This window comes from Mesoplodon mirus, assembly GCF_964341445.2.
Source record: "Mesoplodon mirus genome assembly, contig: HAP1_SCAFFOLD_330, whole genome shotgun sequence".
Classification (NCBI taxonomy): domain Eukaryota; kingdom Metazoa; phylum Chordata; class Mammalia; order Artiodactyla; family Ziphiidae; genus Mesoplodon; species Mesoplodon mirus.
Genome location: NW_028295610.1, coordinates 455,987 through 478,362, shown reverse-complemented (window position 1 = coordinate 478,362; position 22,376 = coordinate 455,987). Strand labels below are relative to the sequence as shown.

General features: G+C 46.9%; 2 protein-coding genes across 6 annotated transcripts in view; one reads left to right on the top strand and one right to left on the bottom strand.

Moving 5' to 3' along the window:
- LOC309797350 (uncharacterized protein) overlaps positions 1 to 13,620 on the top strand; it is a 76,893-nt gene extending 63,273 nt beyond the window's left edge. For 4 of the 5 annotated variants that reach the window (XR_014292603.1, XM_082645940.1, XM_082645942.1 and 1 more), the window contains 2 exons: positions 108 to 204; positions 1,655 to 1,766. Coding sequence is in view for 4 of the 5 variants with exons in the window: in XM_082645940.1 (XP_082502066.1) it covers positions 108 to 204; positions 1,655 to 1,693 (136 nt within the window). In the remaining variant the exon portion in view is untranslated. Of the gene's footprint in view, positions 1 to 107; positions 205 to 1,654; positions 1,767 to 13,572 lie in introns of those variants that run through there. The other variant, XM_082645938.1, reaches the window with a different exon arrangement.
- Positions 1 to 22,376, bottom strand: part of LOC309797347 (protein FAM170A-like) — a gene marked incomplete at both ends in the record, with an annotated part of 518,827 nt that overhangs the window by 93,297 nt on the left and 403,154 nt on the right. The window lies entirely within an intron of this gene.

Below are 22,376 nucleotides of genomic sequence, written 5' to 3'. Positions count from 1 at the left end.
AGGTAAGTATGCCCCAAATAGTACATAGGATCTACTTATACTAAAAGTGATGACTTATTATTCATGTGAAGTTCAAGTTTAACTGGGTATCCTGTATTTTTATTTAGTAAAGGTGACAGCCCTACTGATGATCCACAATGGAGGCAGTTCAGGAACGGTACATGCTGGCTCTCGGACAGTCAGAAATGGCATCAGCAGATGCAGGTACAGTATGAAATTCTTTTTGGATGTAGCTCAGAAGCCATGGCCAGCCCGTGACTGCAAGTACTGCCTCGGGTTTCCCTGAGGTGGGGTAAACCTTCCTCTTAATGGCCTTTTGGTATGTCTGGAAGACCATATCCAAGGGGGGCCCCAAAGTCAGTTTCATCCTCACAACCATGTTTCCAATTCCTGGAATTGGCTGCATGTGACTCACAAGAGCTGAGGAGGTTTGTGGAAATTGGGAGTGTCATAGCTTGAACCCTTTGTAGGTAAAGTTTTGGTGCTCTGAGAGTTTTAACAGGAGCAATGTGAAAGACTCCAGGTCCCCAGGTAGATAGAAACAATCCTGTTCTACCTGTGTGTATGTGACAAGTCTCTAATAGTTCACAGAGCAAATATCTGGTCTTAGAAAGACTGATCCAAGCTTGGATGTTTCTGGTGACAAGGCAAGGTCCTGAGTTTCAAGTTCACTTTTATGGTTGAGGAGACAATAAGGTGGTCAGAAGGGAAATCATGGAGGAGACCTTGGCTTCATCCATTGTGCAGGCTTGTATATTTGGTTCTATCTAGATTGTGTTTCAAAGGTGGAGCTTGTTTACAACTATGAACATTCTCTGACATGCTTTTTGGACGTTCATACCCAGAGCTAGAGCAGTGCCGAGGCTCTAGAAATGCCATGGATATTCTGAGCTGTCAGTGGCATTTCCCCGGTACTGTTCCCCTGGTGCCGCTCCTTGAAATGTCCAAAGGGATTATCATCTGTCTTGTGGCGGGTCCTAGCATTGTGAACGGAAGCTGCTGCACCTGGCTCAGAGGATTTCGGATGTGGTGGGAGGAGTAGTAGTACTACGACTATAAATTGTATCACAGCATATCTATTCCATCTTGAGAGTGGGGTTGGGGGGTTATGAAGGGGGGCTTTTATTGTACTTTTATACATTGTACCCTTGAAACTAATTCAATTTTTTAAAATTAATTAATTTATTTTGGGCTGCATTGGGTCTTTGTTGCTGCTAGCGGGCGTTCCCTAGTTGCAGTTAACGGGGATTACTCTTGGCTGTGGTGCACGGGCTTCTCATTGCAGTGGCTTCTCTTGTTGCGGAGCATGGGCTCTAGGCACGCAGGCTTCCGTAGTCGTGGCACGTGGGCTCAGTAGTTGTGACACACGGGCTCTAGAGCGCTGGCTCAGTAGTTGTGGCGCGCGGGCTTAGTTTCTCCGTGGCACGTGGGATCTTCCCAGACCAGTGCTCGAACCCATTTCCCCTGCATTCGCAGGCATATTCTTAACCACTGCTCCACCTGGGAAGCCCGATAATTCAGTTTTTTATAAAGAGTATGTTCCTAATATTATTCCAAAATTTTAAAAATATGTAGTTGGATAACACTATGAAAAATTAACTGATATATTCTTTTATTATTTCTCTTTGCTCCCTGGATCTTTTTCCCCATCCAGTCAGCTAGGCACTCTGAGTTCACTGCATTAGGAAGGTAAAGACTCAGCAGAAATGAGGGAGAAAAAAAGAAAAGTCTCAGCTTTGGAATGTTCACAACGGAGGCCACAGTAGAACAGGTGAGAATTCTGTGAACAAAAAATAAATGTCATCTCAAATGCAAAAAAGTATTCTCTGCACTGGGAGGCAGGAGAGGGAGGGAGGGAAGGACTGAAGGAGAGAGATCAGTGTGGCCAGGGACATGGAGACTGTGCTTGAGGACGATATGCCCAGGAAGAGAATCAGAATCTGGAGAAGGTTCAGCCTGCACGTGATCATTGCCTCCAGCCAGCACCCTCATCTCAGACGTTGGGAAATTCAGAGAGAGAGTGGGAGTACGTCAGCAGGGCCACGTGCAGAGTCTGTGTGGCAGGGGTTTTGGCCGTTCCCTATTTGTGAGGAGTCCCCAGCAATTTGCAGGCCTCTTCTGGAAAATGCTGGCGGACGTCTCTAGTGCTTATGTGAAAGCTTGTTCACAAACCTTGAAAGATACAGATGTAGCTGACAGATAGATGCATAGATAGAAAAATGTCATTAAATCAAAGCTCCAGGAAAGGTTTGGAAAATGCCCTTTATTGCATAGGACGCTTCTATTGTCATATGATGTTAGACTGAGTGCCGGTCCCTTCATCCTCCTTCAGACCACGGCATTCTGTCTGCTACTCTCCCGAGGGTCCTTTCTTCTCCCTGAAAGGGATAAAGCAAATGAGGTAGAACAGGAAGAGACAAGAAGCACTCCAAGCTCTGCTGGTCAGGGTTACCCTCCAGCATTGCCTTAATGCTCAGAGCCACACACACCACAGTGAGCTTGGCTCCAGATCAACTACCACGCCACGAAGGTTCTGGAACATTTCCATATCTCGGGGGACCTCATTTCCACGTGACTCTCTTTCCTATTCCCCTTTGTCACAGAAGGCTAGGTCCAGTGGTCAGGGTGAGATCTCGGCTCAGGCCCAAGGCTCTCAGACCTCAAAGTTCTGGTCCTGCAAGGGCCCCTGTCCTCTCTTGAGACCACTCCTGGCTCTCTCTGCCGAGAAGGAGCTGCTGGCAGTACGTCCTCTAAGAGTTGAGGTCCATCGTGCAGACCCTGAGAAAACTCCTAGGAAAAGGCTCCACCTTCTTGTTTACGTCAACAGAGGTCAATGCCTTTGTTAGTGCTGGGTGTGTCCCATTTGATGCAACTGCAGAGCCATTAGGTAAACCAGCACATGTGTGCGGCCCCTTCCCTTAGACTCCTCTGGGCCCTCGTGACATAGGCTCAGAAGACTGCCAGCCTCAAGCCTTACCTCTTCCAAGGGACGGCCACACCGTCTTCCAGGATCTTCTGTCCCATGAATCTCAGTTGCTGTTTGGAACTCAAAGGAGAGAAAAGACCCTGCCTGCGGGGTCTCTTTGGGCTGGGGCCTTCCCCCGTGGGCTGCTCTCCCTCATTCTCCTTTTCTTCTTGCTTCTCTTCATCCTCCTCCTCCTCCTCCTCCTCCTCTACCTCCTCGTTCTCCTCCTCGTCCTCCTCCTCAGGGGTGCTCACGGATTCCACATTGCCCATCCACTGGGCCATGTTGAGATGAAAGACACGGCAGCTGAATCCCTGCAGGACGCCGAACTTCACGTGCTGCTGGAGGATCTCCAAGGTGGGGAAGACCCGGCAGCAGGCCATGCACCTGAAGCCGGTCTCCATGGTCAGCATCCTGTCCGCTGTCTTGGCGCTGGGTCTCTCCTCGACGGCAGGTGGCCCTGATGGGCTGCCTGGCTCTGCCCTTTCCTCATACTCTTTCTCCTCCCCAGTGGGCTCACTGTCAGACAGGAGGCTTTCGGTGGACACATCAGAAGAGGGGTCAGTGGCTACTGCACACACATCCTCAGGAAGGGTCACTTCTTCTATCCTCAGCTGCTTTTCAGGCAACTCCAAGGGTTTCTTTGTCTTCCAGGAGACAGCGACACCCTTGTTCACTTGTACCTGCATGTAGTATATTTTCATGCCCCTTTCCTCTTTGTCTGGGTGCAGATAGTTCTTACAGGGTGAAGAGGGTGAGGAGGAGACACAGTGTGATGGGGAAGCGGTCTCTCCTTCTTCCTGATCCTGGGCTAGGGGTGGTCTAGGCTGGGCAGTGTCTCAATGAAATCTCCGGATTCCTGAAAAAGGAAATGAAAATCATAATAACATGCATGGGCCATGCCGGAAGCTGAGGGAGCAGGTGTGGTAGACGAGAGAGGGACATTGGCACGACATAGCTATGTCGTGAGCTTGGTGTCTGTTGGCCGTAGGACGGAGTGGTGTATCTGGTGTCATCTGTGGGCTTTTCATGTGCGTGGGGGGGGATACTGGAGTGGTGTCTGTATACAGGGGTGTGGAGTATGGTGGTGAGGGCTGTAGTATGTGAGGGATGCGGCTGGATGCGTGTACGACGAGGAGTGTGAGTTTGGGAATATCGGTGGTGCATTCCTTGTGGAATGGGGCTGTGGTGCAGGAGAGTACTGTGGAGCACCTGCTTGGGGTTGATGTGCACTGAGAAGGGCTGTGCCTGGAGGGCGCGTGTATGTGTGAGCTGTGTGCACCTGAGCTGGATGGTCCTGCTCTCAGGCTGGAGGTGTATGATGCAGAACTCTGTCCTTCTCTGGAAGCAAAGGCAAAGACAAAGCCTACATTTTCCTCTGAAGATGCTTAATCTGGTCCCTCTTCCCTCCACCTCAAGCCCAGACCTTTCCGGCCCCTGCTCCTTGACTTCCCCACCATGGTAGTAGCAGTATTCACACACACACACCCAGAATCAGATGGCATCCACGCCCTCGGAACAGCTCAGCCATCCTGCCCAAGCTCCTCCACAGAGCCCTCATCACCTCTGATGACCCTGGATTTCCTCTCAGCCTCCCTGGGATCTGTGTGCCTCCTGCGTCACAGCCAAGCACCCCCTCATCTGAGGAGCCCCGCGCCCTTACCAGCGTAGCTGAGCTTGCGCAGAGTAGAAGTACAGAAGAAGTATTTAGAGGCAGAGGAGACCTCCCCTGCCCCTGGGCTGCAGCCTTGGGCCACCACAGTGGATCCAAGCCGAGGGGGATCCTCTGGTGACTTCGAGATTCCTGAGGGAGGAATGAAAGCCTCAGGGTGGGTTCATCAGTCCTCTGTCCACAAATATTTACTGAGTGTGTGACACGTGTCAGGTGCAGTGAATACACACAGTTGAGAGTGTGGTTCCCAGTGGATCCTCCAGGATTTAATTCCAATCAATACTTATTCTCTCACTGTCTAGTTGGTAATGTAGGCCTCGGTGGTGACTGTGAGTGTGTGGGAAGAGTGAGTGATGTGTATCAGTTAAGTCTGTGGTAAGTGTGGGGTTGGCATGGGGAGCACAGTGCAGACGTGTCTATCTGTGTCTGTGGCCTTTGTGTGCATGGTTTCTGTTCACAAGTCAGGAATTCTGGGACATGTAACTTTTCCTCATTACATGGTGTGGCTTGTATTTATGGTGCGTGTTCATTCATTCATTCACCAAGATTCAGTAAGCAGCTACTCCTGTGTATCCGGCACTCTTCCATTGTTGTAGTCTTTGGTAACGCTGCACATTCTAGTAGGGGAAGACACACACTAAACAAAACTACAATAACTATATAATACATCAGCTGGTGGTAAGTATATAAGGGTTGCCAGACTTAGCGAACAAGAATACAAGGCACCCAGTTAAATTTCAGTTTCAGATAAACCCAGAATAATTTTTTAGTGTAAGTATTCCCATGCAGTATTTGGCCTGACTTAGTTTTAGTGTAAGTAGGGCCCATACAATATGTGGGACATACGGATACTGAAAAATTACTTGTTGTTTATCTGGAATTCAAATTGAACTGGATAGCCCATATTTTCTCTGGCAATCCTGACATGGGTTACTGAGACTGTGGTTTACTGTGGTTTGTACAAAGCGGGTCTGGCATTACTCAAGAATGTGTTATAAGTGTGGTGTGTATGACACGTGACTGGTTCTTATAGAGGTATTTAGAGATGGCTGAAGTTAGCTGTGTTTGTGCAAGAGTTGAGGAGATACATGTATATATAGTGTGTGTGTGTGTGTGTCCTATATATATAGTGTGTGTGTCTATATACATATCTCATCTCCAGCGTTTGGTGTTGGAGGAGAGGATTGTGATACAGGTGGGTTGTATGAGAACGTAGTATAGGAGGGATGCGTGTATATACCTCCATGTGCTGTGTGTGGTTTACTAAGGAAGTTATATGTGGTGTGTGTGATATTTTTGCTGTATCAGAGTGTACATGGGTGTATGAGTTACTGTCTCATAAAACACCCCTAACAAGAATTCTGTATACACTCTTACGTACACCGAGTGTTAGCCTGGTCCAGGCAGGGTGACAAGAACTTTACCACGCAGACTTTATATCTGGTAAGCACTCTACCCCCATTCATCTCGCTCTTCTCTGCACTACCACACACACACACACACACACACACACACAGACACACACACACACTCACACACCCACACACACACAGGAACATAGAGCAAAATATTCTGAATGGTCAGGGGCAGTCATTGCCTTCCCCAGCCTGTCCCAGCCACTGCCTGGAAATCTGCCTGCTGTCTAGAGCTCCATTCCCAGGGCCCATCCTACAGTCTCCAGGGCCCTGGGCCTGGTAGGAGCTACTGGGCTCTAATCTGGGGCAGAGGCCTCTAGCTGGAGCTCTGGGGGTCCACCCCTCTCCCAGGGCAAGCTACTCGCCTACATTTAATGCACGCAGGCACCACGTGGCCCGTGGCTCTCAGAGCTCCCCGCAGGACCCTGAGGACATTTCTCACCCCCGCTCACATGGTCTCAGTCTCTGGAAAACCCTTCCCTTCCCTTGATCTCCTTTGGGAAATTCTTCCTGTAGAAGGAATAAAACCTCCTTGCTTTCAATATGACACCATCCCTAGACAAACAATCTTTTTCAAAGTACATTCCACTTGTCAAGATATTTTTCAACAGGGCCTTCAACTCATGGGGCTTCTCTTTCCACTTTGGTAAAAGAGGCCAAGCAACTCATGGGTCTCTCTCAGCATCCTTGCATCCTTCACATCCCCCACCTCATGACCCCAGGGAAAGATCCAAGTGAATAAGAGAGAAATCGGGATCTGAGAAAAGCTGCACCTCTAGGTCTGTGCAAGCAGGATGCAGCCTGCTGTGAGTCCAACAAAGCTCCAGGCCCGGCTGCCCCAGGAGAGAGTCCTCAGACCAGCGGAGCTGACCTCCCATCTCCCAGGGGGCATCTGGCCGTTCTGTGCCATCTCACACCACAGGGACCCTCTGGATAGATACGGCAGCATCAGTGAGACAAGGTCTCTCGCTCCCTGCTTCACAGGTGACACGTTCTCAGTCCCCCGCTTCCTAGAGAAGGTTCAGTTTGGCAGAAACCCATGTGCCCCAGACAAGTTGCCCCCCACATACCTCCTCCATTCTCGGCAGTTTCCTGGGACTCTTCATTTTCCAGATGTTTCCTCTTTTGTCGCCGTTCCATCGTACCAACTAGAAGTCTCCCTTAGAAGATGCCTCAAGAGATGTCCAACTCCTCCTCTTCCCTACAGGTTCGCCCTTCTTGGCTCTTGGGCAATCCGTTGAAATGATTCAATACAAATAAAAATGGTCAAGTCTCCTAAATGGCTGAAAAACTTGTACCACTTAGTGAACCAGCAGTACTGCCTAGTGCTCACCAGGGCTGTTATGTTTGCAAGGTTGCCAGGCGCACAGTGGAATTCTGTGACCTCAGTGATGACATCAGAGCATTCGGTGGACCTAGGTTGAGCACAGTGTCTGCAGTAGCACAGGCCCCATTTTCAAGAACAATTCCTTTTTCCCAGCCGAAGCTTTCCCGTGAAAGGGAAAGGTTCATACCGTATCTATTATAAATTGTATCATACCATGTCTATTATAAAATTCACATTTTGATTGGAGATCTTTTAATGTCTTTTCTAGAGAGATTTAATATGAATATTTTAAATGGTCTCCAGTTTCCCTGTGGATTATTGACATTTTAAACTCTGCACTTCAATTTTCCCTCAATACGTGTAATTTTGTCACGGCTATTTCTGTACTTAAAGATGAGGAACTATATAATTGATTTCTTCATTTTTTCCCCATCTCTTTCCAAGGTACTGCATTTGATTGTGTCTTGCAACTGAGTGAAAAATGCTAGTCCTTGAGTAAGGACATTGGGCCCTTTACCAAGTAACTCAACCTATCTGGGCTTCAGCTTCTGTATGTGCGATCAAGAGGCTTGGACTAGCTGACTTTTCAAATGCTGTGTTTCTTTGATTCACTCTCACTTACTGATCTGCTCCTTCAGAAGAGGGTCTGTTCTCATAAAGTAACAACAGTCTTTTCCTAACCTTGGGTTGGGCGGAGTTTATCTGTTCGTACTCAGTTTGTTAGTTATATTGCCTTCTACGTATGCTTAGCTCTGAATAATTTATATGGCTCTTGTGACAATTTTTAGATCTTCTTTTTTTCTTATTTTTCTTTTACAGATTCTAATTTGTTATCGCCAGTGTAGAGGAGCCTGATTGACTTTTAAAATTTATTGATCTTGTATGTGTGTGCCTTGTTGAACCGTCTTATTAGTTCCCGCTAGTTTATCTGTGGGTTCTTTTGGGTCTCCTAGATAAATGAGCATATTAAATGTAAATAATGTGTTCTTTGCATAAAGTTTATTTTCTTGCATCTCTATGTATAGAAACAATATGTTGAATTGATTTAAATATTTAAATACTTACATACCTGTTATCACAATCTAACATTCTTTATCTTATTTTCTTTCAATCAATATTATGTTTTCAAGATTTATCCACGTGAATCCATATAGATCTAGGTCTTTGATTTTTGACTGTTTGATATTATTTGATCCCATGCATATAGCATCATTTATTTTCCATTCAAGCATTATTGGACAATTGGATTGTTTCCCTCCCTTCTCTAGAACAAACAACATTTCCTAGAATATCCCTGAAGATGTCTGACAGTCGAGAAGGGCCAGGCTGCCCGAAGGATTGCTACTTGCTTTTAGCCACCTTCCAACAGGCCGTCTCCAGCCAGCAATTTGAAGCACAGCTGAAATGAGAACTGCCCCAAATGTGAAGATCTTAGGAGCTTCCTAGAAGGTGGGAGGTTAATGATAGGCATCCTGCTGGGATCCCAGGGGAGTCTGAGCTGGCCTGAAGCTCATCTTCCTCCTCCACCTCTCAAGAGAAATGTGGAGGAAAGAAGACTTCAAAAACTGTGAGCAGGCAGAGGGAGAGATATTGGGGGCCGAAGCTGTAACTGAGGTCTTGGAGTGGGCTGTGAGCACGCAGAGCCTCTAGAGAGCCAGGCTCTGCCTTCTGAGAACTTCTCCCCTAAGGCTGCTCATAATTCACGTGATACCAGCCATATAGAGCCGACTTGGCCCACACTGTCACAGAAAGCCTTATCAGAATCTCTTCTTCTTCATACACTCTTGTGTCTGTTACTTGGTTATTGCCTTTGGTACTCCACTGATGTGAACCACAGTCGCCGGGGGATGGAGGACACTAGTGACCCATCTTGCTCTGTGGCCTCCGTCCACAGCTTGAGGGTAAGAGAAGAGGCCAAATGAAGGTCAAGAAGGAAAGAGGGAGTTTCAAGAGAAGACCTGAGTTAAGGGTGTCTTCTCAAGTCCTGCTGACTGAAATGTAGCTCCAGTACCTGAAGTCCTGCTTGTTCTCAAGGCTGACCGCGGGGCTGGGTGCACTCAGTGAAGGAACCGTATACACTTAGTATTTCCTTGCTTGCTCACACTTGCCCTCCTCTGATACACACTCTGCAAGACTGACCTTCCCCTGAAACAACTTTCCACCTGCTACTGTCATCTCATGAACATTTGCTTCCCCTTCCTAGTGCCCCCCTAGAATGCCATTGCAGCCAATTCATAATTTGATAATCATGTTGCTTACCATAGTCTCAGCAACTTCTGATAAATTTTATTCACTTTATTCCATAGTCTTCACCCATCAATCATCTTCCTTAACTTCCTAGCTGCAGGTTAACCCATTCGGAATCATTTCTTTTTCTTTCTCTTCTTTGACAAATCCTTTCTATCTTTTAAGGTCTTTTTCTTGTCTCTCTACCATCCTGCCTTCCTGAACTTCTTTTTTTTCCGTTTAAGTAACCTTTCAATCTCCTTCCCCAGTTTCCTCATAAACATTGAGAGTTTATTCCTCACACGTTAGACAGCGGTTTATGAATGGCCAGGCATAACGGACTCAGAATGAGTTGGCACCCCCGAGGTACCTGTCTTGCTGGGGAGCCACAGGTGAAGGGCTGGCTGCTGGACACATGTTTGCATGGAGTCAGGCTGAGTGGCCTCAGGGTGTTTGCCCTGCACTTGTGTGTGTTTCTCCCTAGTTGGTTTCCTTGTCCAGCCACCTGTGACCTCCCTCCATCCAGCCCAGGGAATCCTTCTCATCACAGGGGTAGGATGTTTGTCTCATTTTCCATCACATCCTTTCCCCAAAGTTTGGTTGTGAGTTGTTCCCATTCCAAAGACCTTTCCTCTTTGAAGAGAAAAGAGAACATCTTTTCTCTCCTTTCCTCTCACTTCACTTCTGCTCTATTATCTCCTCCGTCCAGAATGGCCCACTGACTCACATGGGTGTAGATCCGAAGATGGCAAGAACTGCCAGCAATTCTGAGATAATAATACGGATGGATCAGGAAAACTTGAAAACCTTTATCCCGCCACATTAAAAAAAAATTGCACTTCCAATGTATTCAGAGTCTCAGTGTAGAAACACAAATGATAGAGAAATTGAATGACACTCAAGTTTTTCCTTCCTCCTTTCCTGATTTATTCTAATCCTCCATGCTAACATGATGAACTATTTGTTAGGTAAAGTTTCAGACATTTTCTACCCATGCACACTTTTCTTCTTTTCACATAAGAGTGTGAACTAGGTCACTTTCAACATGCTGTGATTCTGTGATTCCCTGTCTCCCACCGAGTCATCCACTGATCAAGTCATCTGTTTCACGGAGAACTATTTCCAATAGCTAATAGCCAATGTCTGTGGAGTGCTTACTCTGTGTCGGTTTCTTGTAACTACTTTACAGATCATTTGTACAACGTACCCATGGACCAGGTACAATTATGACCCCCAAGTGACAGATAAGTGCAGATAAGTACAAATACATACAGAGGCCAAGTGACTTGCCCAAGACACTGGAGCAAATCAAAATCCATGCCTCTGTAAGCATTTTGCTCTATTGCCTCTGTCTGGGAGGCTTGATGATTTGGCAACTAAAACCTTAAATATCATGTTCCATTTTTATATCTGTGACACAAGCGTGGGGCTGTGATATGGGGTAACTAACCTGAGTACTTTTGAAAACCCTTATGCACCTGGATGAAAGTAAGCCAGGGACTGCAAGCTATAGATTTAAGGTTTCCTACCAACTTTTAAAAATAGCTTCTTGAATGCAATTTACGTAGTGTCAAGTCTAGGATGTAGTCCAAATAGTAACAGAAAAATGGACATATGTAGAAAAATACTTAAAGTTGACAAGTATTGGGAGTGTAGTATTTTTGTGGCCAGCGTGTAGACCACAGGAAAACTTGCTGTTTCCATCCCAAAGGGAAGAGCCCTACGTTGCAACTGCCAAGGTCCCTGGGGCAGCAAGTGTGCTCACTGCTTAGTAAAGAAGCATCCTCAGTTTGATAGAATCATATGGGAGCCTTACATTTGGTTAGCAGTTCTACATTCTTGATGTAATAATATTTTCAGGGTGTGGGAGGGTATCAAGCTCTGAAAATACCCTTGGAGAGATTTGCTTATTAAGTTTGGCTTTTTCAATCTCCCTACTACTTCTTGACTAAACACCAGGCGGTTTCCTTCACTTTTCAGAACCATGTTGTTTTTCCCTTGTCTAATGAACTTTGAAATACTTTTGGATGAGCTATTAAGTTTGGGAGAAAATAAACATCTCTTTAAAATAAGGAAGATAATAACAATGACAAGTAGAAAAAGCTCTAAAACAGAGAATATCCTCCATTCTAGCCAATGACTGGGAGTGGAAGGTGCGTGCTCGCTGTCCAGGACGTAGAAATAAAAGCGGAGGAGGCGCTGAGGCGTCTCCTGGATCTCTATGAGCCTCCATCATTTCTGAAGGGTAGGGTTGACAGATAAAATATAGGCTGTTTAGTTAAATATGAATGTCAGAAAAACAACAAGTATATTTTTAAGATAAGTATGCCCCAAATAGTTCATAGGATCTACTTATACTAAAAATAATGACTTATTATTCATGTGAAGTTCAAGTTTAACTGGGTATCCTGTACTTTTATTTACTAAATCTGACAGCCCTACTGATGATCCACAATGGAGGCAGTTGAGGAGCGGTACATGCTGGCTCTCGGACAGTCAGAAATGGCTTCAGCAGATCCAGGTACAGTATGAAATTCTTTTTGGATGTAGCTCAGAAGCCATGGCCAGCCCTTGACTGCAAGTACTGCCTCGGGTTTCCCTGAGGTGGGGTAAGCCTTCCTCTTAATGGCCTTTTGGTAAGTCTGGAAGACCATATCCAAGGGGAGCCCCAAAGTCAGTTTCATCCTCACAACCATGTTTCCAATTCCTGGAATTGGCTGCATGTGACTCACAAGAGCTGAGGAGGTTTGTGGAAATTGGGAGTGTCATAGCTTGAACCCTTTGTAGGTAAAGTTTTGCTGTTGTGAGAGTTTTAACAGGAGCAATGTGAAAGACTCCAGGTCCCCAGGTAGAGAGAAATAATTCTACCTGTGTGTATGTGACAAGTCTCTAATAGTTCAGAGAGCAAGTATCTGGTCTTAGAAAGACTGATCCAAGCTTGGATGTTTCTGGTGACAAGGCAAGGTCCTGAGTTTCAAGTTCACTTTTATGGTTGAGGAGACAATAAGGTGGTCAGAAGGGAAATCATGGAGGAGACCTTGGCTTCATCCATTGTGCAGGCTTGTATATGTGGTTCTATGTAAATTGTGTTTCAAAGGTGGAGCTTGTTTACAACTATGAACATTCTCCGATGTGCTTTTTGGACCTTCATTCCCAGAGCGTGAGCAGTGCCGAGGCTCTAGAAATGCCATGGATATTCTGAGCTGTCAGTGGCATTTCCCACGTACTGTTCCCCTGGTGCCGCTCCTTGAAATGTCCAAAGGGATTATCATCTGTCTTGTGGCGGGTCCTAGCATTGTGAAAGGAAGCTGCTGCACCTGGCTCAGAGGATTTCGGATGTGGTGGGAGTAGGAGTAGTACTACGACTATAAATTGTATCACAGCATATCTATTCCATCTTGAGAGTGGGGTTGGGGGGTTATGAAGGGGGGCTTTTATTGTACTTTTATACACTGTACCCTTGAAACTAATTCAATTTTTTAAAATTAATTAATTTATTTTGGGCTGCATTGGGTCTTTGTTGCTGCTAGCGGGCGTTCTCTAGTTGCAGTGAGCCGGGGCTCCTCTTGGCTGTGGTGCACGGGCTTCTCATTGCAGTGGCTTCTCTTGTTGCGGACCATGGGCTCTAGGCATGCAGGCTTCCGTAGTCGTGGCACGTGGGCTCGGTTGATGTGGCACACGGGCTCTAGAGCGCAGGCTCAGTAGTTGTGGCCTGCGGGCTTAGTTACTCCGTGGCACGTGGGATCTTCCCAGACCAGGGCTCGAACCCACGTCCCCTGCATTCACAGGCATATTCTTAACTACTGCTCCACCAGGGAAGCCCAATAATTCAGTTTTTTATAAAGAGAAGATTCCTAATATTATTCCAAAATTTTAAAAATATGTAGTTGGATAACACTATGAAAAATTAACTGATATATTCTTTTATTATTTCTCTTTGCTCCCTGGATTTTTTTTCCTCATCCAGTCAGCTAGGCACTGTGAGCTCACTGCATTAGGAAGGTAAAGACTCAGCAGAAATGAGGGAGAGAAAAAGAAAATTCTCAGCTTTGGAATGTTCACAACGGAGGCTACAGTTAAACAGGTGAGAATTCTGTGAACAAAAACTAAATGTCGTCTCAAATGCAAAAAAGTATTCTCTGCACTGGGAGGCAGGAGAGGGAGGGAGGGAAGGACTGAAGGAGAGAGATCAGTGTGGCCAGGGACATGGAAACTGTGCTTGAGGACGATATGCCCAGGAAGAGAATCAGAATCTGGAGAAGATTCAGCCTGCACGTGATCATTGCCTCCAGCCAGCACCCTCATCTCAGACGTTGGGAAATTCAGAGATAGAGTGGGAGTACGTCAGCAGGGCCACGTGCAGAGTCTGTGTGGCAGGGGTTTTGGCCGTTCCCTATTTGTGAGGAGTCCCCAGCAATTTGCAGGCCTCTTCTGGAAAATGCAGGCGGACGTCTCTAGTGCTTATGTGAAAGCTTGTTCACAAACCTTGAAAGATACAGATGTAGCTGACAGATAGATGCATAGATAGAAAAATGTCATTAAATCAAAGCTCCAGGAAAGGTTTGGAAAATGCCCTTTATTGCATAGGACGCTTCTATTGTCATATGATGTTAGACTGAGTGCCGGTCCCTTCATCCTCCTTCAGACCACGGCATTCTGTCTGCTACTCTCCCGAGGGTCCTTTCTTCTCCCTGGAAGGGATAAAGCAAATGAGGTAGAACAGGAAGAGACAAGAAGCACTCCAAGCTCTGCTGGTCAGGGTTACCCTCCAGCATTGCCTTAATGCTCAGAGCCACACACACCACAGTGAGCTTGGCTCCAGATCAACTACCACGCAACGAAGGTTCTGGAACATTTCCATATCTCGGCGGAACTCATTTCCACGTGACTCTCTTTCCTATTCCCCTTTGTCACAGAAGGCTAGGTACAGTGGTCAGGGTGAGATCGCGGCTCAGGCCCAAGGCTCTCAGACCTCAAAGTTCTGGTCCTGCAAGGGCCCCTGTCCTCTCTTGAGACCACTCCTGGCTCTCTCTGCCGAGAAGGAGCTGCTGGCAGTACGTCCTCTAAGAGTTGAGGTCCATCGTGCAGACCCTGAGAAAACTCCTAGGAAAAGGCTCCACCTTCTTGTTTACGTCAACAGAGGTCAATGCCTTTGTTAGTGCTGGGTGTGTCCCATTTGATGCAACTGCAGAGCCATTAGGTCAACCAGCACATGTGTGCGGCCCCTTCCCTTAGACTCCTCTGGGCCCTCGTGACATAGGCTCAGAAGACTGCCAGCCTCAAGCCTTACCTCTTCCAAGGGACGGCCACACCGTCTTCCAGGATCTTCTGTCCCATGAATCTCAGTTGCTGTTTGGAACTCAAAGGAGAGAAAAGACCCTGCCTGCGGGGTCTCTTTGGGCTGGGGCCTTCCCCCGTGGGCTGCTCTCCCTCATTCTCCTTTTCTTCTTGCTTCTCTTCATCCTCCTCCTCCTCCTCCTCCTCGTTCCCCTCCTCCTCCTCCTCGTCCTCCTCCTCAGGGGTGCTCTCGGATTCCACATTGCCCATCCACTGGGCCATGTTGAGATGAAAGACACGGCAGCTGAAGCCCTGCAGGACGCCAAAATTCACGTGCTGCTGGAGGATCTCCAAGGTGGGGAAGACCCGGCAGCAGGCCATGCACCTGAAGCCGGTCTCCATGGTCAGCATCCAGTCCGCTGTCTTGGCGCTGGGTCTCTCCTCGATGGCAGGTGGCCCTGATGGGCTGCCTGGCTCTGCTCTTTCCTCATACTCTTTCTCCTCCCCAGTGGGCTCACTGTCAGACAGGAGGCTTTCGGTGGACACATCAGAAGAGGGGTCAGTCGCTACTGCGCACACATCCTCAGGAAGGGTCACTTCTTCTATCGTCAGCTGCTTTTCAGGCAACTCCAAGGGTTTCTTTGTCTTCCAGGAGACAGCGACACCCTTGTTCACTTGTACCTGCATGTAGTATATTTTCATGCCCCTTTCCTCTTTGTCTGGGTCCAGATAGTTCTTACAGGGTGAAGAGGGTGAGGAGGAGACACAGTGTGATGGGGAAGCGGTCTCTCCTTCTTCCTGATCCTGGGCTAGGGGTGGTCTAGGCTGGGCAGTGTCTCGATGAAATCTCCAGATTCCTGAAAAAGGAAATTAAGATCATAATAACATGCATGGGCCATGCCGGAAGCTGAGGGAGCAGGTGTGGTAGATGAGAGAGGGACATTGGCACGACATAGCTATGTCGTGAGCTTGGTGTCTGTTGGCCGTAGGAGGCAGTGGTGTATCTGGTGTCATCTGTGGGCTTTTCATGTGCGTGGGGGGGGATACTGGAGCGGTGTCTGTATACAGGGGTGTGGAGTATGGTGGTGAGGGCTGTAGTATGTGAGGGATGCGGCTGGATGCGTGTACGACAAGGAGTGTGAGTTTGGGAATATCGGTGGTGCATTCCTTGTGGAATGGGGCTGTGGTGCAGGAGAGTACTGTGGAGCACGTGCTTGGGGTTGATGTGCACTGAGAAGGGCTGTGCCTGGAGGGCGCGTGTATGTGTGAGCTGTGTACACCTGAGCTGGATGGTCCTGCTCTCAGGCTGGAGGTGTATGATGCAGAACTCTGTCCTTCTCTGGAAGCAAAGGCAAAGACAAAGCCTACATTTTCCTCTGAAGATGCTTAATCTGGTCCCTCTTCCCTCCACCTCAAGCCCAGACCTTTCCGGCCCCTGCTCCTTGACTTCCCCACCATGGTAGTAGCAGTATTCACACACACACCCCCAGACTCAGCTGGCATCCACGCCCTCGGAGCAGCTCAGGCATCCTGCCCAGGCTCCTCCACAGAGGCCTCATCACCATGGATGACCCTGGATTTCCTCTCAGCCTCCCTGGGATCTGTGTGCCTCCTGCCTCACAGCCAAGCACCCCCTCACCTGAGGAGCCCCGCGCCCTTACCAGCGTAGCTGAGCTTGTGCAGAGTAGAAGTACAGAAGAAGTATTTAGAGGCAGAGGAGACCTCCCCTGCCCCTGGGCTGCAGCCTTGGGCCACCACAGTGGATCCAAGCCGAGGGGGATCCTCTTGTGACTTCGAGAGTCCTGAGGGAGGAATGAAAGGCTCAGGGTGGGTTCATCAGTCCTCTGTCCACAAATATTTACTGAGTGTGTGACACGTGTCAGGTGCAGTGAATACACACAGTTGAGAGTGTGGTTCCCAGTGGATCCTCCAGGATTTAATTCCAATCAATACTTATTCTCTCACTGTCTAGTTGGTAATGTAGGCCTCGGTGGTGACTGTGAGTGTGTGGGAAGAGTGAGTGATGTGTATCAGTTAAGTCTGTGGTAAGTGTGGGGTTGGCATGGGGAGCACAGTGCAGACGTGTCTATCTGTGTCTGTGGCCTTTGTGTGCATGGTTTCTGTTCACAAGTCAGGAATTCTGGGACATGTAACTTTTCCTCATTACATGGTGTGGCTTGTATTTATGGTGCGTGTTCATTCATTCATTCACCAAGATTCAGTAAGCAGCTACTCCTGTGTATCCGGCACTCTTCCATTGTTGTAGTCTTTGGTAACGCTGCACATTCTAGTAGGGGAAGACACACACTAAACAAAACTACAATAACTATATAATACATCAGCTGGTGGTAAGTATATAAGGGTTGCCAGACTTAGCGAACAAGAATACAAGGCACCCAGTTAAATTTCAGTTTCAGATAAACCCAGAATAATTTTTTAGTGTAAGTATTCCCATGCAGTATTTGGCCTGACTTAGTTTTAGTGTAAGTAGGGCCCATACAATATGTGGGACATACGGATACTGAAAAATTACTTGTTGTTTATCTGGAATTCAAATTGAACTGGATAGCCCATATTTTCTCTGGCAATCCTGACATGGGTTACTGAGACTGTGGTTTCCTGTGGTTTGTACAAAGCGGGTCTGGCATTACTCAAGAATGTGTTATAAGTGTGGTGTGTATGACACGTGACTGGTTCTTATAGAGGTATTTAGAGATGGCTGAAGTTAGCTGTGTTTGTGCAAGAGTTGAGGAGATACATGTATATATAGTGTGTGTGTGTGTGTGTCCTATATATATAGTGTGTGTGTCTATATACATATCTCATCTCCAGCGTTTGGTGTTGGAGGAGAGGATTGTGATACAGGTGGGTTGTATGAGAACGTAGTATAGGAGGGATGCGTGTATATACCTCCATGTGCTGTGTGTGGTTTACTAAGGAAGTTATATGTGGGGTGTGTGATATTTTTGCTGTATCAGAGTGTACATGGGTGTATGAGTTACTGTCTCATAAAACACCCCTAACAAGAATTCTGTATACACTCTTACGTACACCGAGTGTTAGCCTGGTCCAGGCAGGGTGACAAGAACTTTACCACGCAGACTTTATATCTGGTAAGCACTCTACCCCCATTCATCTCGCTCTTCTCTGCACTACCACACACACACACACACACACACACACACAGACACACACACACACTCACACACCCACACACACACAGGAACATAGAGCAAAATATTCTGAATGGTCAGGGGCAGTCATTGCCTTCCCCAGCCTGTCCCAGCCACTGCCTGGAAATCTGCCTGCTGTCTAGAGCTCCATTCCCAGGGCCCATCCTACAGTCTCCAGGGCCCTGGGCCTGGTAGGAGCTACTGGGCTCTAATCTGGGGCAGAGGCCTCTAGCTGGAGCTCTGGGGGTCCACCCCTCTCCCAGGGCAAGCTACTCGCCTACATTTAATGCACGCAGGCACCACGTGGCCCGTGGCTCTCAGAGCTCCCCGCAGGACCCTGAGGACATTTCTCACCCCCGCTCACATGGTCTCAGTCTCTGGAAAACCCTTCCCTTCCCTTGATCTCCTTTGGGAAATTCTTCCTGTAGAAGGAATAAAACCTCCTTGCTTTCAATATGACACCATCCCTAGACAAACAATCTTTTTCAAAGTACATTCCACTTGTCAAGATATTTTTCAACAGGGCCTTCAACTCATGGGGCTTCTCTTTCCACTTTGGTAAAAGAGGCCAAGCAACTCATGGGTCTCTCTCAGCATCCTTGCATCCTTCACATCCCCCACCTCATGACCCCAGGGAAAGATCCAAGTGAATAAGAGAGAAATCGGGATCTGAGAAAAGCTGCACCTCTAGGTCTGTGCAAGCAGGATGCAGCCTGCTGTGAGTCCAACAAAGCTCCAGGCCCGGCTGCCCCAGGAGAGAGTCCTCAGACCAGCGGAGCTGACCTCCCATCTCCCAGGGGGCATCTGGCCGTTCTGTGCCATCTCACACCACAGGGACCCTCTGGATAGATACGGCAGCATCAGTGAGACAAGGTCTCTCGCTCCCTGCTTCACAGGTGACACGTTCTCAGTCCCCCGCTTCCTAGAGAAGGTTCAGTTTGGCAGAAACCCATGTGCCCCAGACAAGTTGCCCCCCACATACCTCCTCCATTCTCGGCAGTTTCCTGGGACTCTTCATTTTCCAGATGTTTCCTCTTTTGTCGCCGTTCCATCGTACCAACTAGAAGTCTCCCTTAGAAGATGCCTCAAGAGATGTCCAACTCCTCCTCTTCCCTACAGGTTCGCCCTTCTTGGCTCTTGGGCAATCCGTTGAAATGATTCAATACAAATAAAAATGGTCAAGTCTCCTAAATGGCTGAAAAACTTGTACCACTTAGTGAACCAGCAGTACTGCCTAGTGCTCACCAGGGCTGTTATGTTTGCAAGGTTGCCAGGCGCACAGTGGAATTCTGTGACCTCAGTGATGACATCAGAGCATTCGGTGGACCTAGGTTGAGCACAGTGTCTGCAGTAACACAGGCCCCATTTTCAAGAACAATTCCTTTTTCCCAGCCGAAGCTTTCCCGTGAAAGGGAAAGGTTCATACCGTATCTATTATAAATTGTATCATACCATGTCTATTATAAAATTCACATTTTGATTGGAGATCTTTTAATGTCTTTTCTAGAGAGATTTAATATGAATATTTTAAATGGTCTCCAGTTTCCCACTGGATTATTGACATTTTAAACTCTGCACTTCAATTTTCCCTCAATACGTGTAATTTTGTCACGGCTATTTCTGTACTTAAAGATGAGGAACTATATAATTGATTTCTTCATTTTTTCCCCATCTCTTTCCAAGGTACTGCATTTGATTGTGTCTTGCAACTGAGTGAAAAATGCTAGTCCTTGAGTAAGGACATTGGGCCCTTTACCAAGTAACTCAACCTATCTGGGCTTCAGCTTCTGTATGTGCGATCAAGAGGCTTGGACTAGCTGACTTTTCAAATGCTGTGTTTCTTTGATTCACTCTCACTTACTGATCTGCTCCTTCAGAAGAGGGTCTGTTCTCATAAAGTAACAACAGTCTTTTCCTAACCTTGGGTTGGGCGGAGTTTATCTGTTCGTACTCAGTTTGTTAGTTATATTGCCTTCTACGTATGCTTAGCTCTGAATAATTTATATGGCTCTTGTGACAATTTTTAGATCTTCTTTTTTTCTTATTTTTCTTTTACAGATTCTAATTTGTTATCGCCAGTGTAGAGGAGCCTGATTGACTTTTAAAATTTATTGATCTTGTATGTGTGTGCCTTGTTGAACCGTCTTATTAGTTCCCGCTAGTTTATCTGTGGGTTCTTTTGGGTCTCCTAGATAAATGAGCATATTAAATGTAAATAATGTGTTCTTTGCATAAAGTTTATTTTCTTGCATCTCTATGTATAGAAACAATATGTTGAATTGATTTAAATATTTAAATACTTACATACCTGTTATCACAATCTAACATTCTTTATCTTATTTTCTTTCAATCAATATTATGTTTTCAAGATTTATCCACGTGAATCCATATAGATCTAGGTCTTTGATTTTTGACTGTTTGATATTATTTGATCACATGCATATAGCATCATTTATTTTCCATTCAAGCATTATTGGACAATTGGATTGTTTCCCTCCCTTCTCTAGAACAAACAACATTTCCTAGAATATCCCTGAAGATGTCTGACAGTCGAGAAGGGCCAGGCTGCCCGAAGGATTGCTACTTGCTTTTAGCCACCTTCCAACAGGCCGTCTCCAGCCAGCAATTTGAAGCACAGCTGAAATGAGAACTGCCCCAAATGTGAAGATCTTAGGAGCTTCCTAGAAGGTGGGAGGTTAATGATAGGCATCCTGCTGGGATCCCAGGGGAGTCTGAGCTGGCCTGAAGCTCATCTTCCTCCTCCACCTCTCAAGAGAAATGTGGAGGAAAGAAGACTTCAAAAACTGTGAGCAGGCAGAGGGAGAGATATTGGGGGCCGAAGCTGTAACTGAGGTCTTGGAGTGGGCTGTGAGCACGCAGAGCCTCTAGAGAGCCAGGCTCTGCCTTCTGAGAACTTCTCCCCTAAGGCTGCTCATAATTCACGTGATACCAGCCATATAGAGCCGACTTGGCCCACACTGTCACAGAAAGCCTTATCAGAATCTCTTCTTCTTCATACACTCTTGTGTCTGTTACTTGGTTATTGCCTTTGGTACTCCACTGATGGGAACCACAGTCGCCGGGGGATGGAGGACACTAGTGACCCATCTTGCTCTGTGGCCTCCGTCCACAGCTTGAGGGTAAGAGAAGAGGCCAAATGAAGGTCAAGAAGGAAAGAGGGAGTTTCAAGAGAAGACCTGAGTTAAGGGTGTCTTCTCAAGTCCTGCTGACTGAAATGTAGCTCCAGTACCTGAAGTCCTGCTTGTTCTCAAGGCTGACCGCGGGGCTGGGTGCACTCAGTGAAGGAACCGTATACACTTAGTATTTCCTTGCTTGCTCACACTTGCCCTCCTCTGATACACACTCTGCAAGACTGACCTTCCCCTGAAACAACTTTCCACCTGCTACTGTCATCTCATGAACATTTGCTTCCCCTTCCTAGTGCCCCCCTAGAATGCCATTGCAGCCAATTCATAATTTGATAATCATGTTGCTTACCATAGTCTCAGCAACTTCTGATAAATTTTATTCACTTTATTCCATAGTCTTCACCCATCAATCATCTTCCTTAACTTCCTAGCTGCAGGTTAACCCATTCGGAATCATTTCTTTTTCTTTCTCTTCTTTGACAAATCCTTTCTATCTTTTAAGGTCTTTTTCTTGTCTCTCTACCATCCTGCCTTCCTGAACTTCTTTTTTTTCCGTTTAAGTAACCTTTCAATCTCCTTCCCCAGTTTCCTCATAAACATTGAGAGTTTATTCCTCACACGTTAGACAGCGGTTTATGAATGGCCAGGCATAACGGACTCAGAATGAGTTGGCACCCCCGAGGTACCTGTCTTGCTGGGGAGCCACAGGTGAAGGGCTGGCTGCTGGACACATGTTTGCATGGAGTCAGGCTGAGTGGCCTCAGGGTGTTTGCCCTGCACTTGTGTGTGTTTCTCCCTAGTTGGTTTCCTTGTCCAGCCACCTGTGACCTCCCTCCATCCAGCCCAGGGAATCCTTCTCATCACAGGGGTAGGATGTTTGTCTCATTTTCCATCACATCCTTTCCCCAAAGTTTGGTTGTGAGTTGTTCCCATTCCAAAGACCTTTCCTCTTTGAAGAGAAAAGAGAACATCTTTTCTCTCCTTTCCTCTCACTTCACTTCTGCTCTATTATCTCCTCCGTCCAGAATGGCCCACTGACTCAGATGGATGTAGATCCGAAGATGGCAAGAACTGCCAGCAATTCTGAGATAATAATACGGATGGATCAGGAAAACTTGAAAACCTTTATCCCGCCACATTAAAAAAAAATTGCACTTCCAATGTATTCAGAG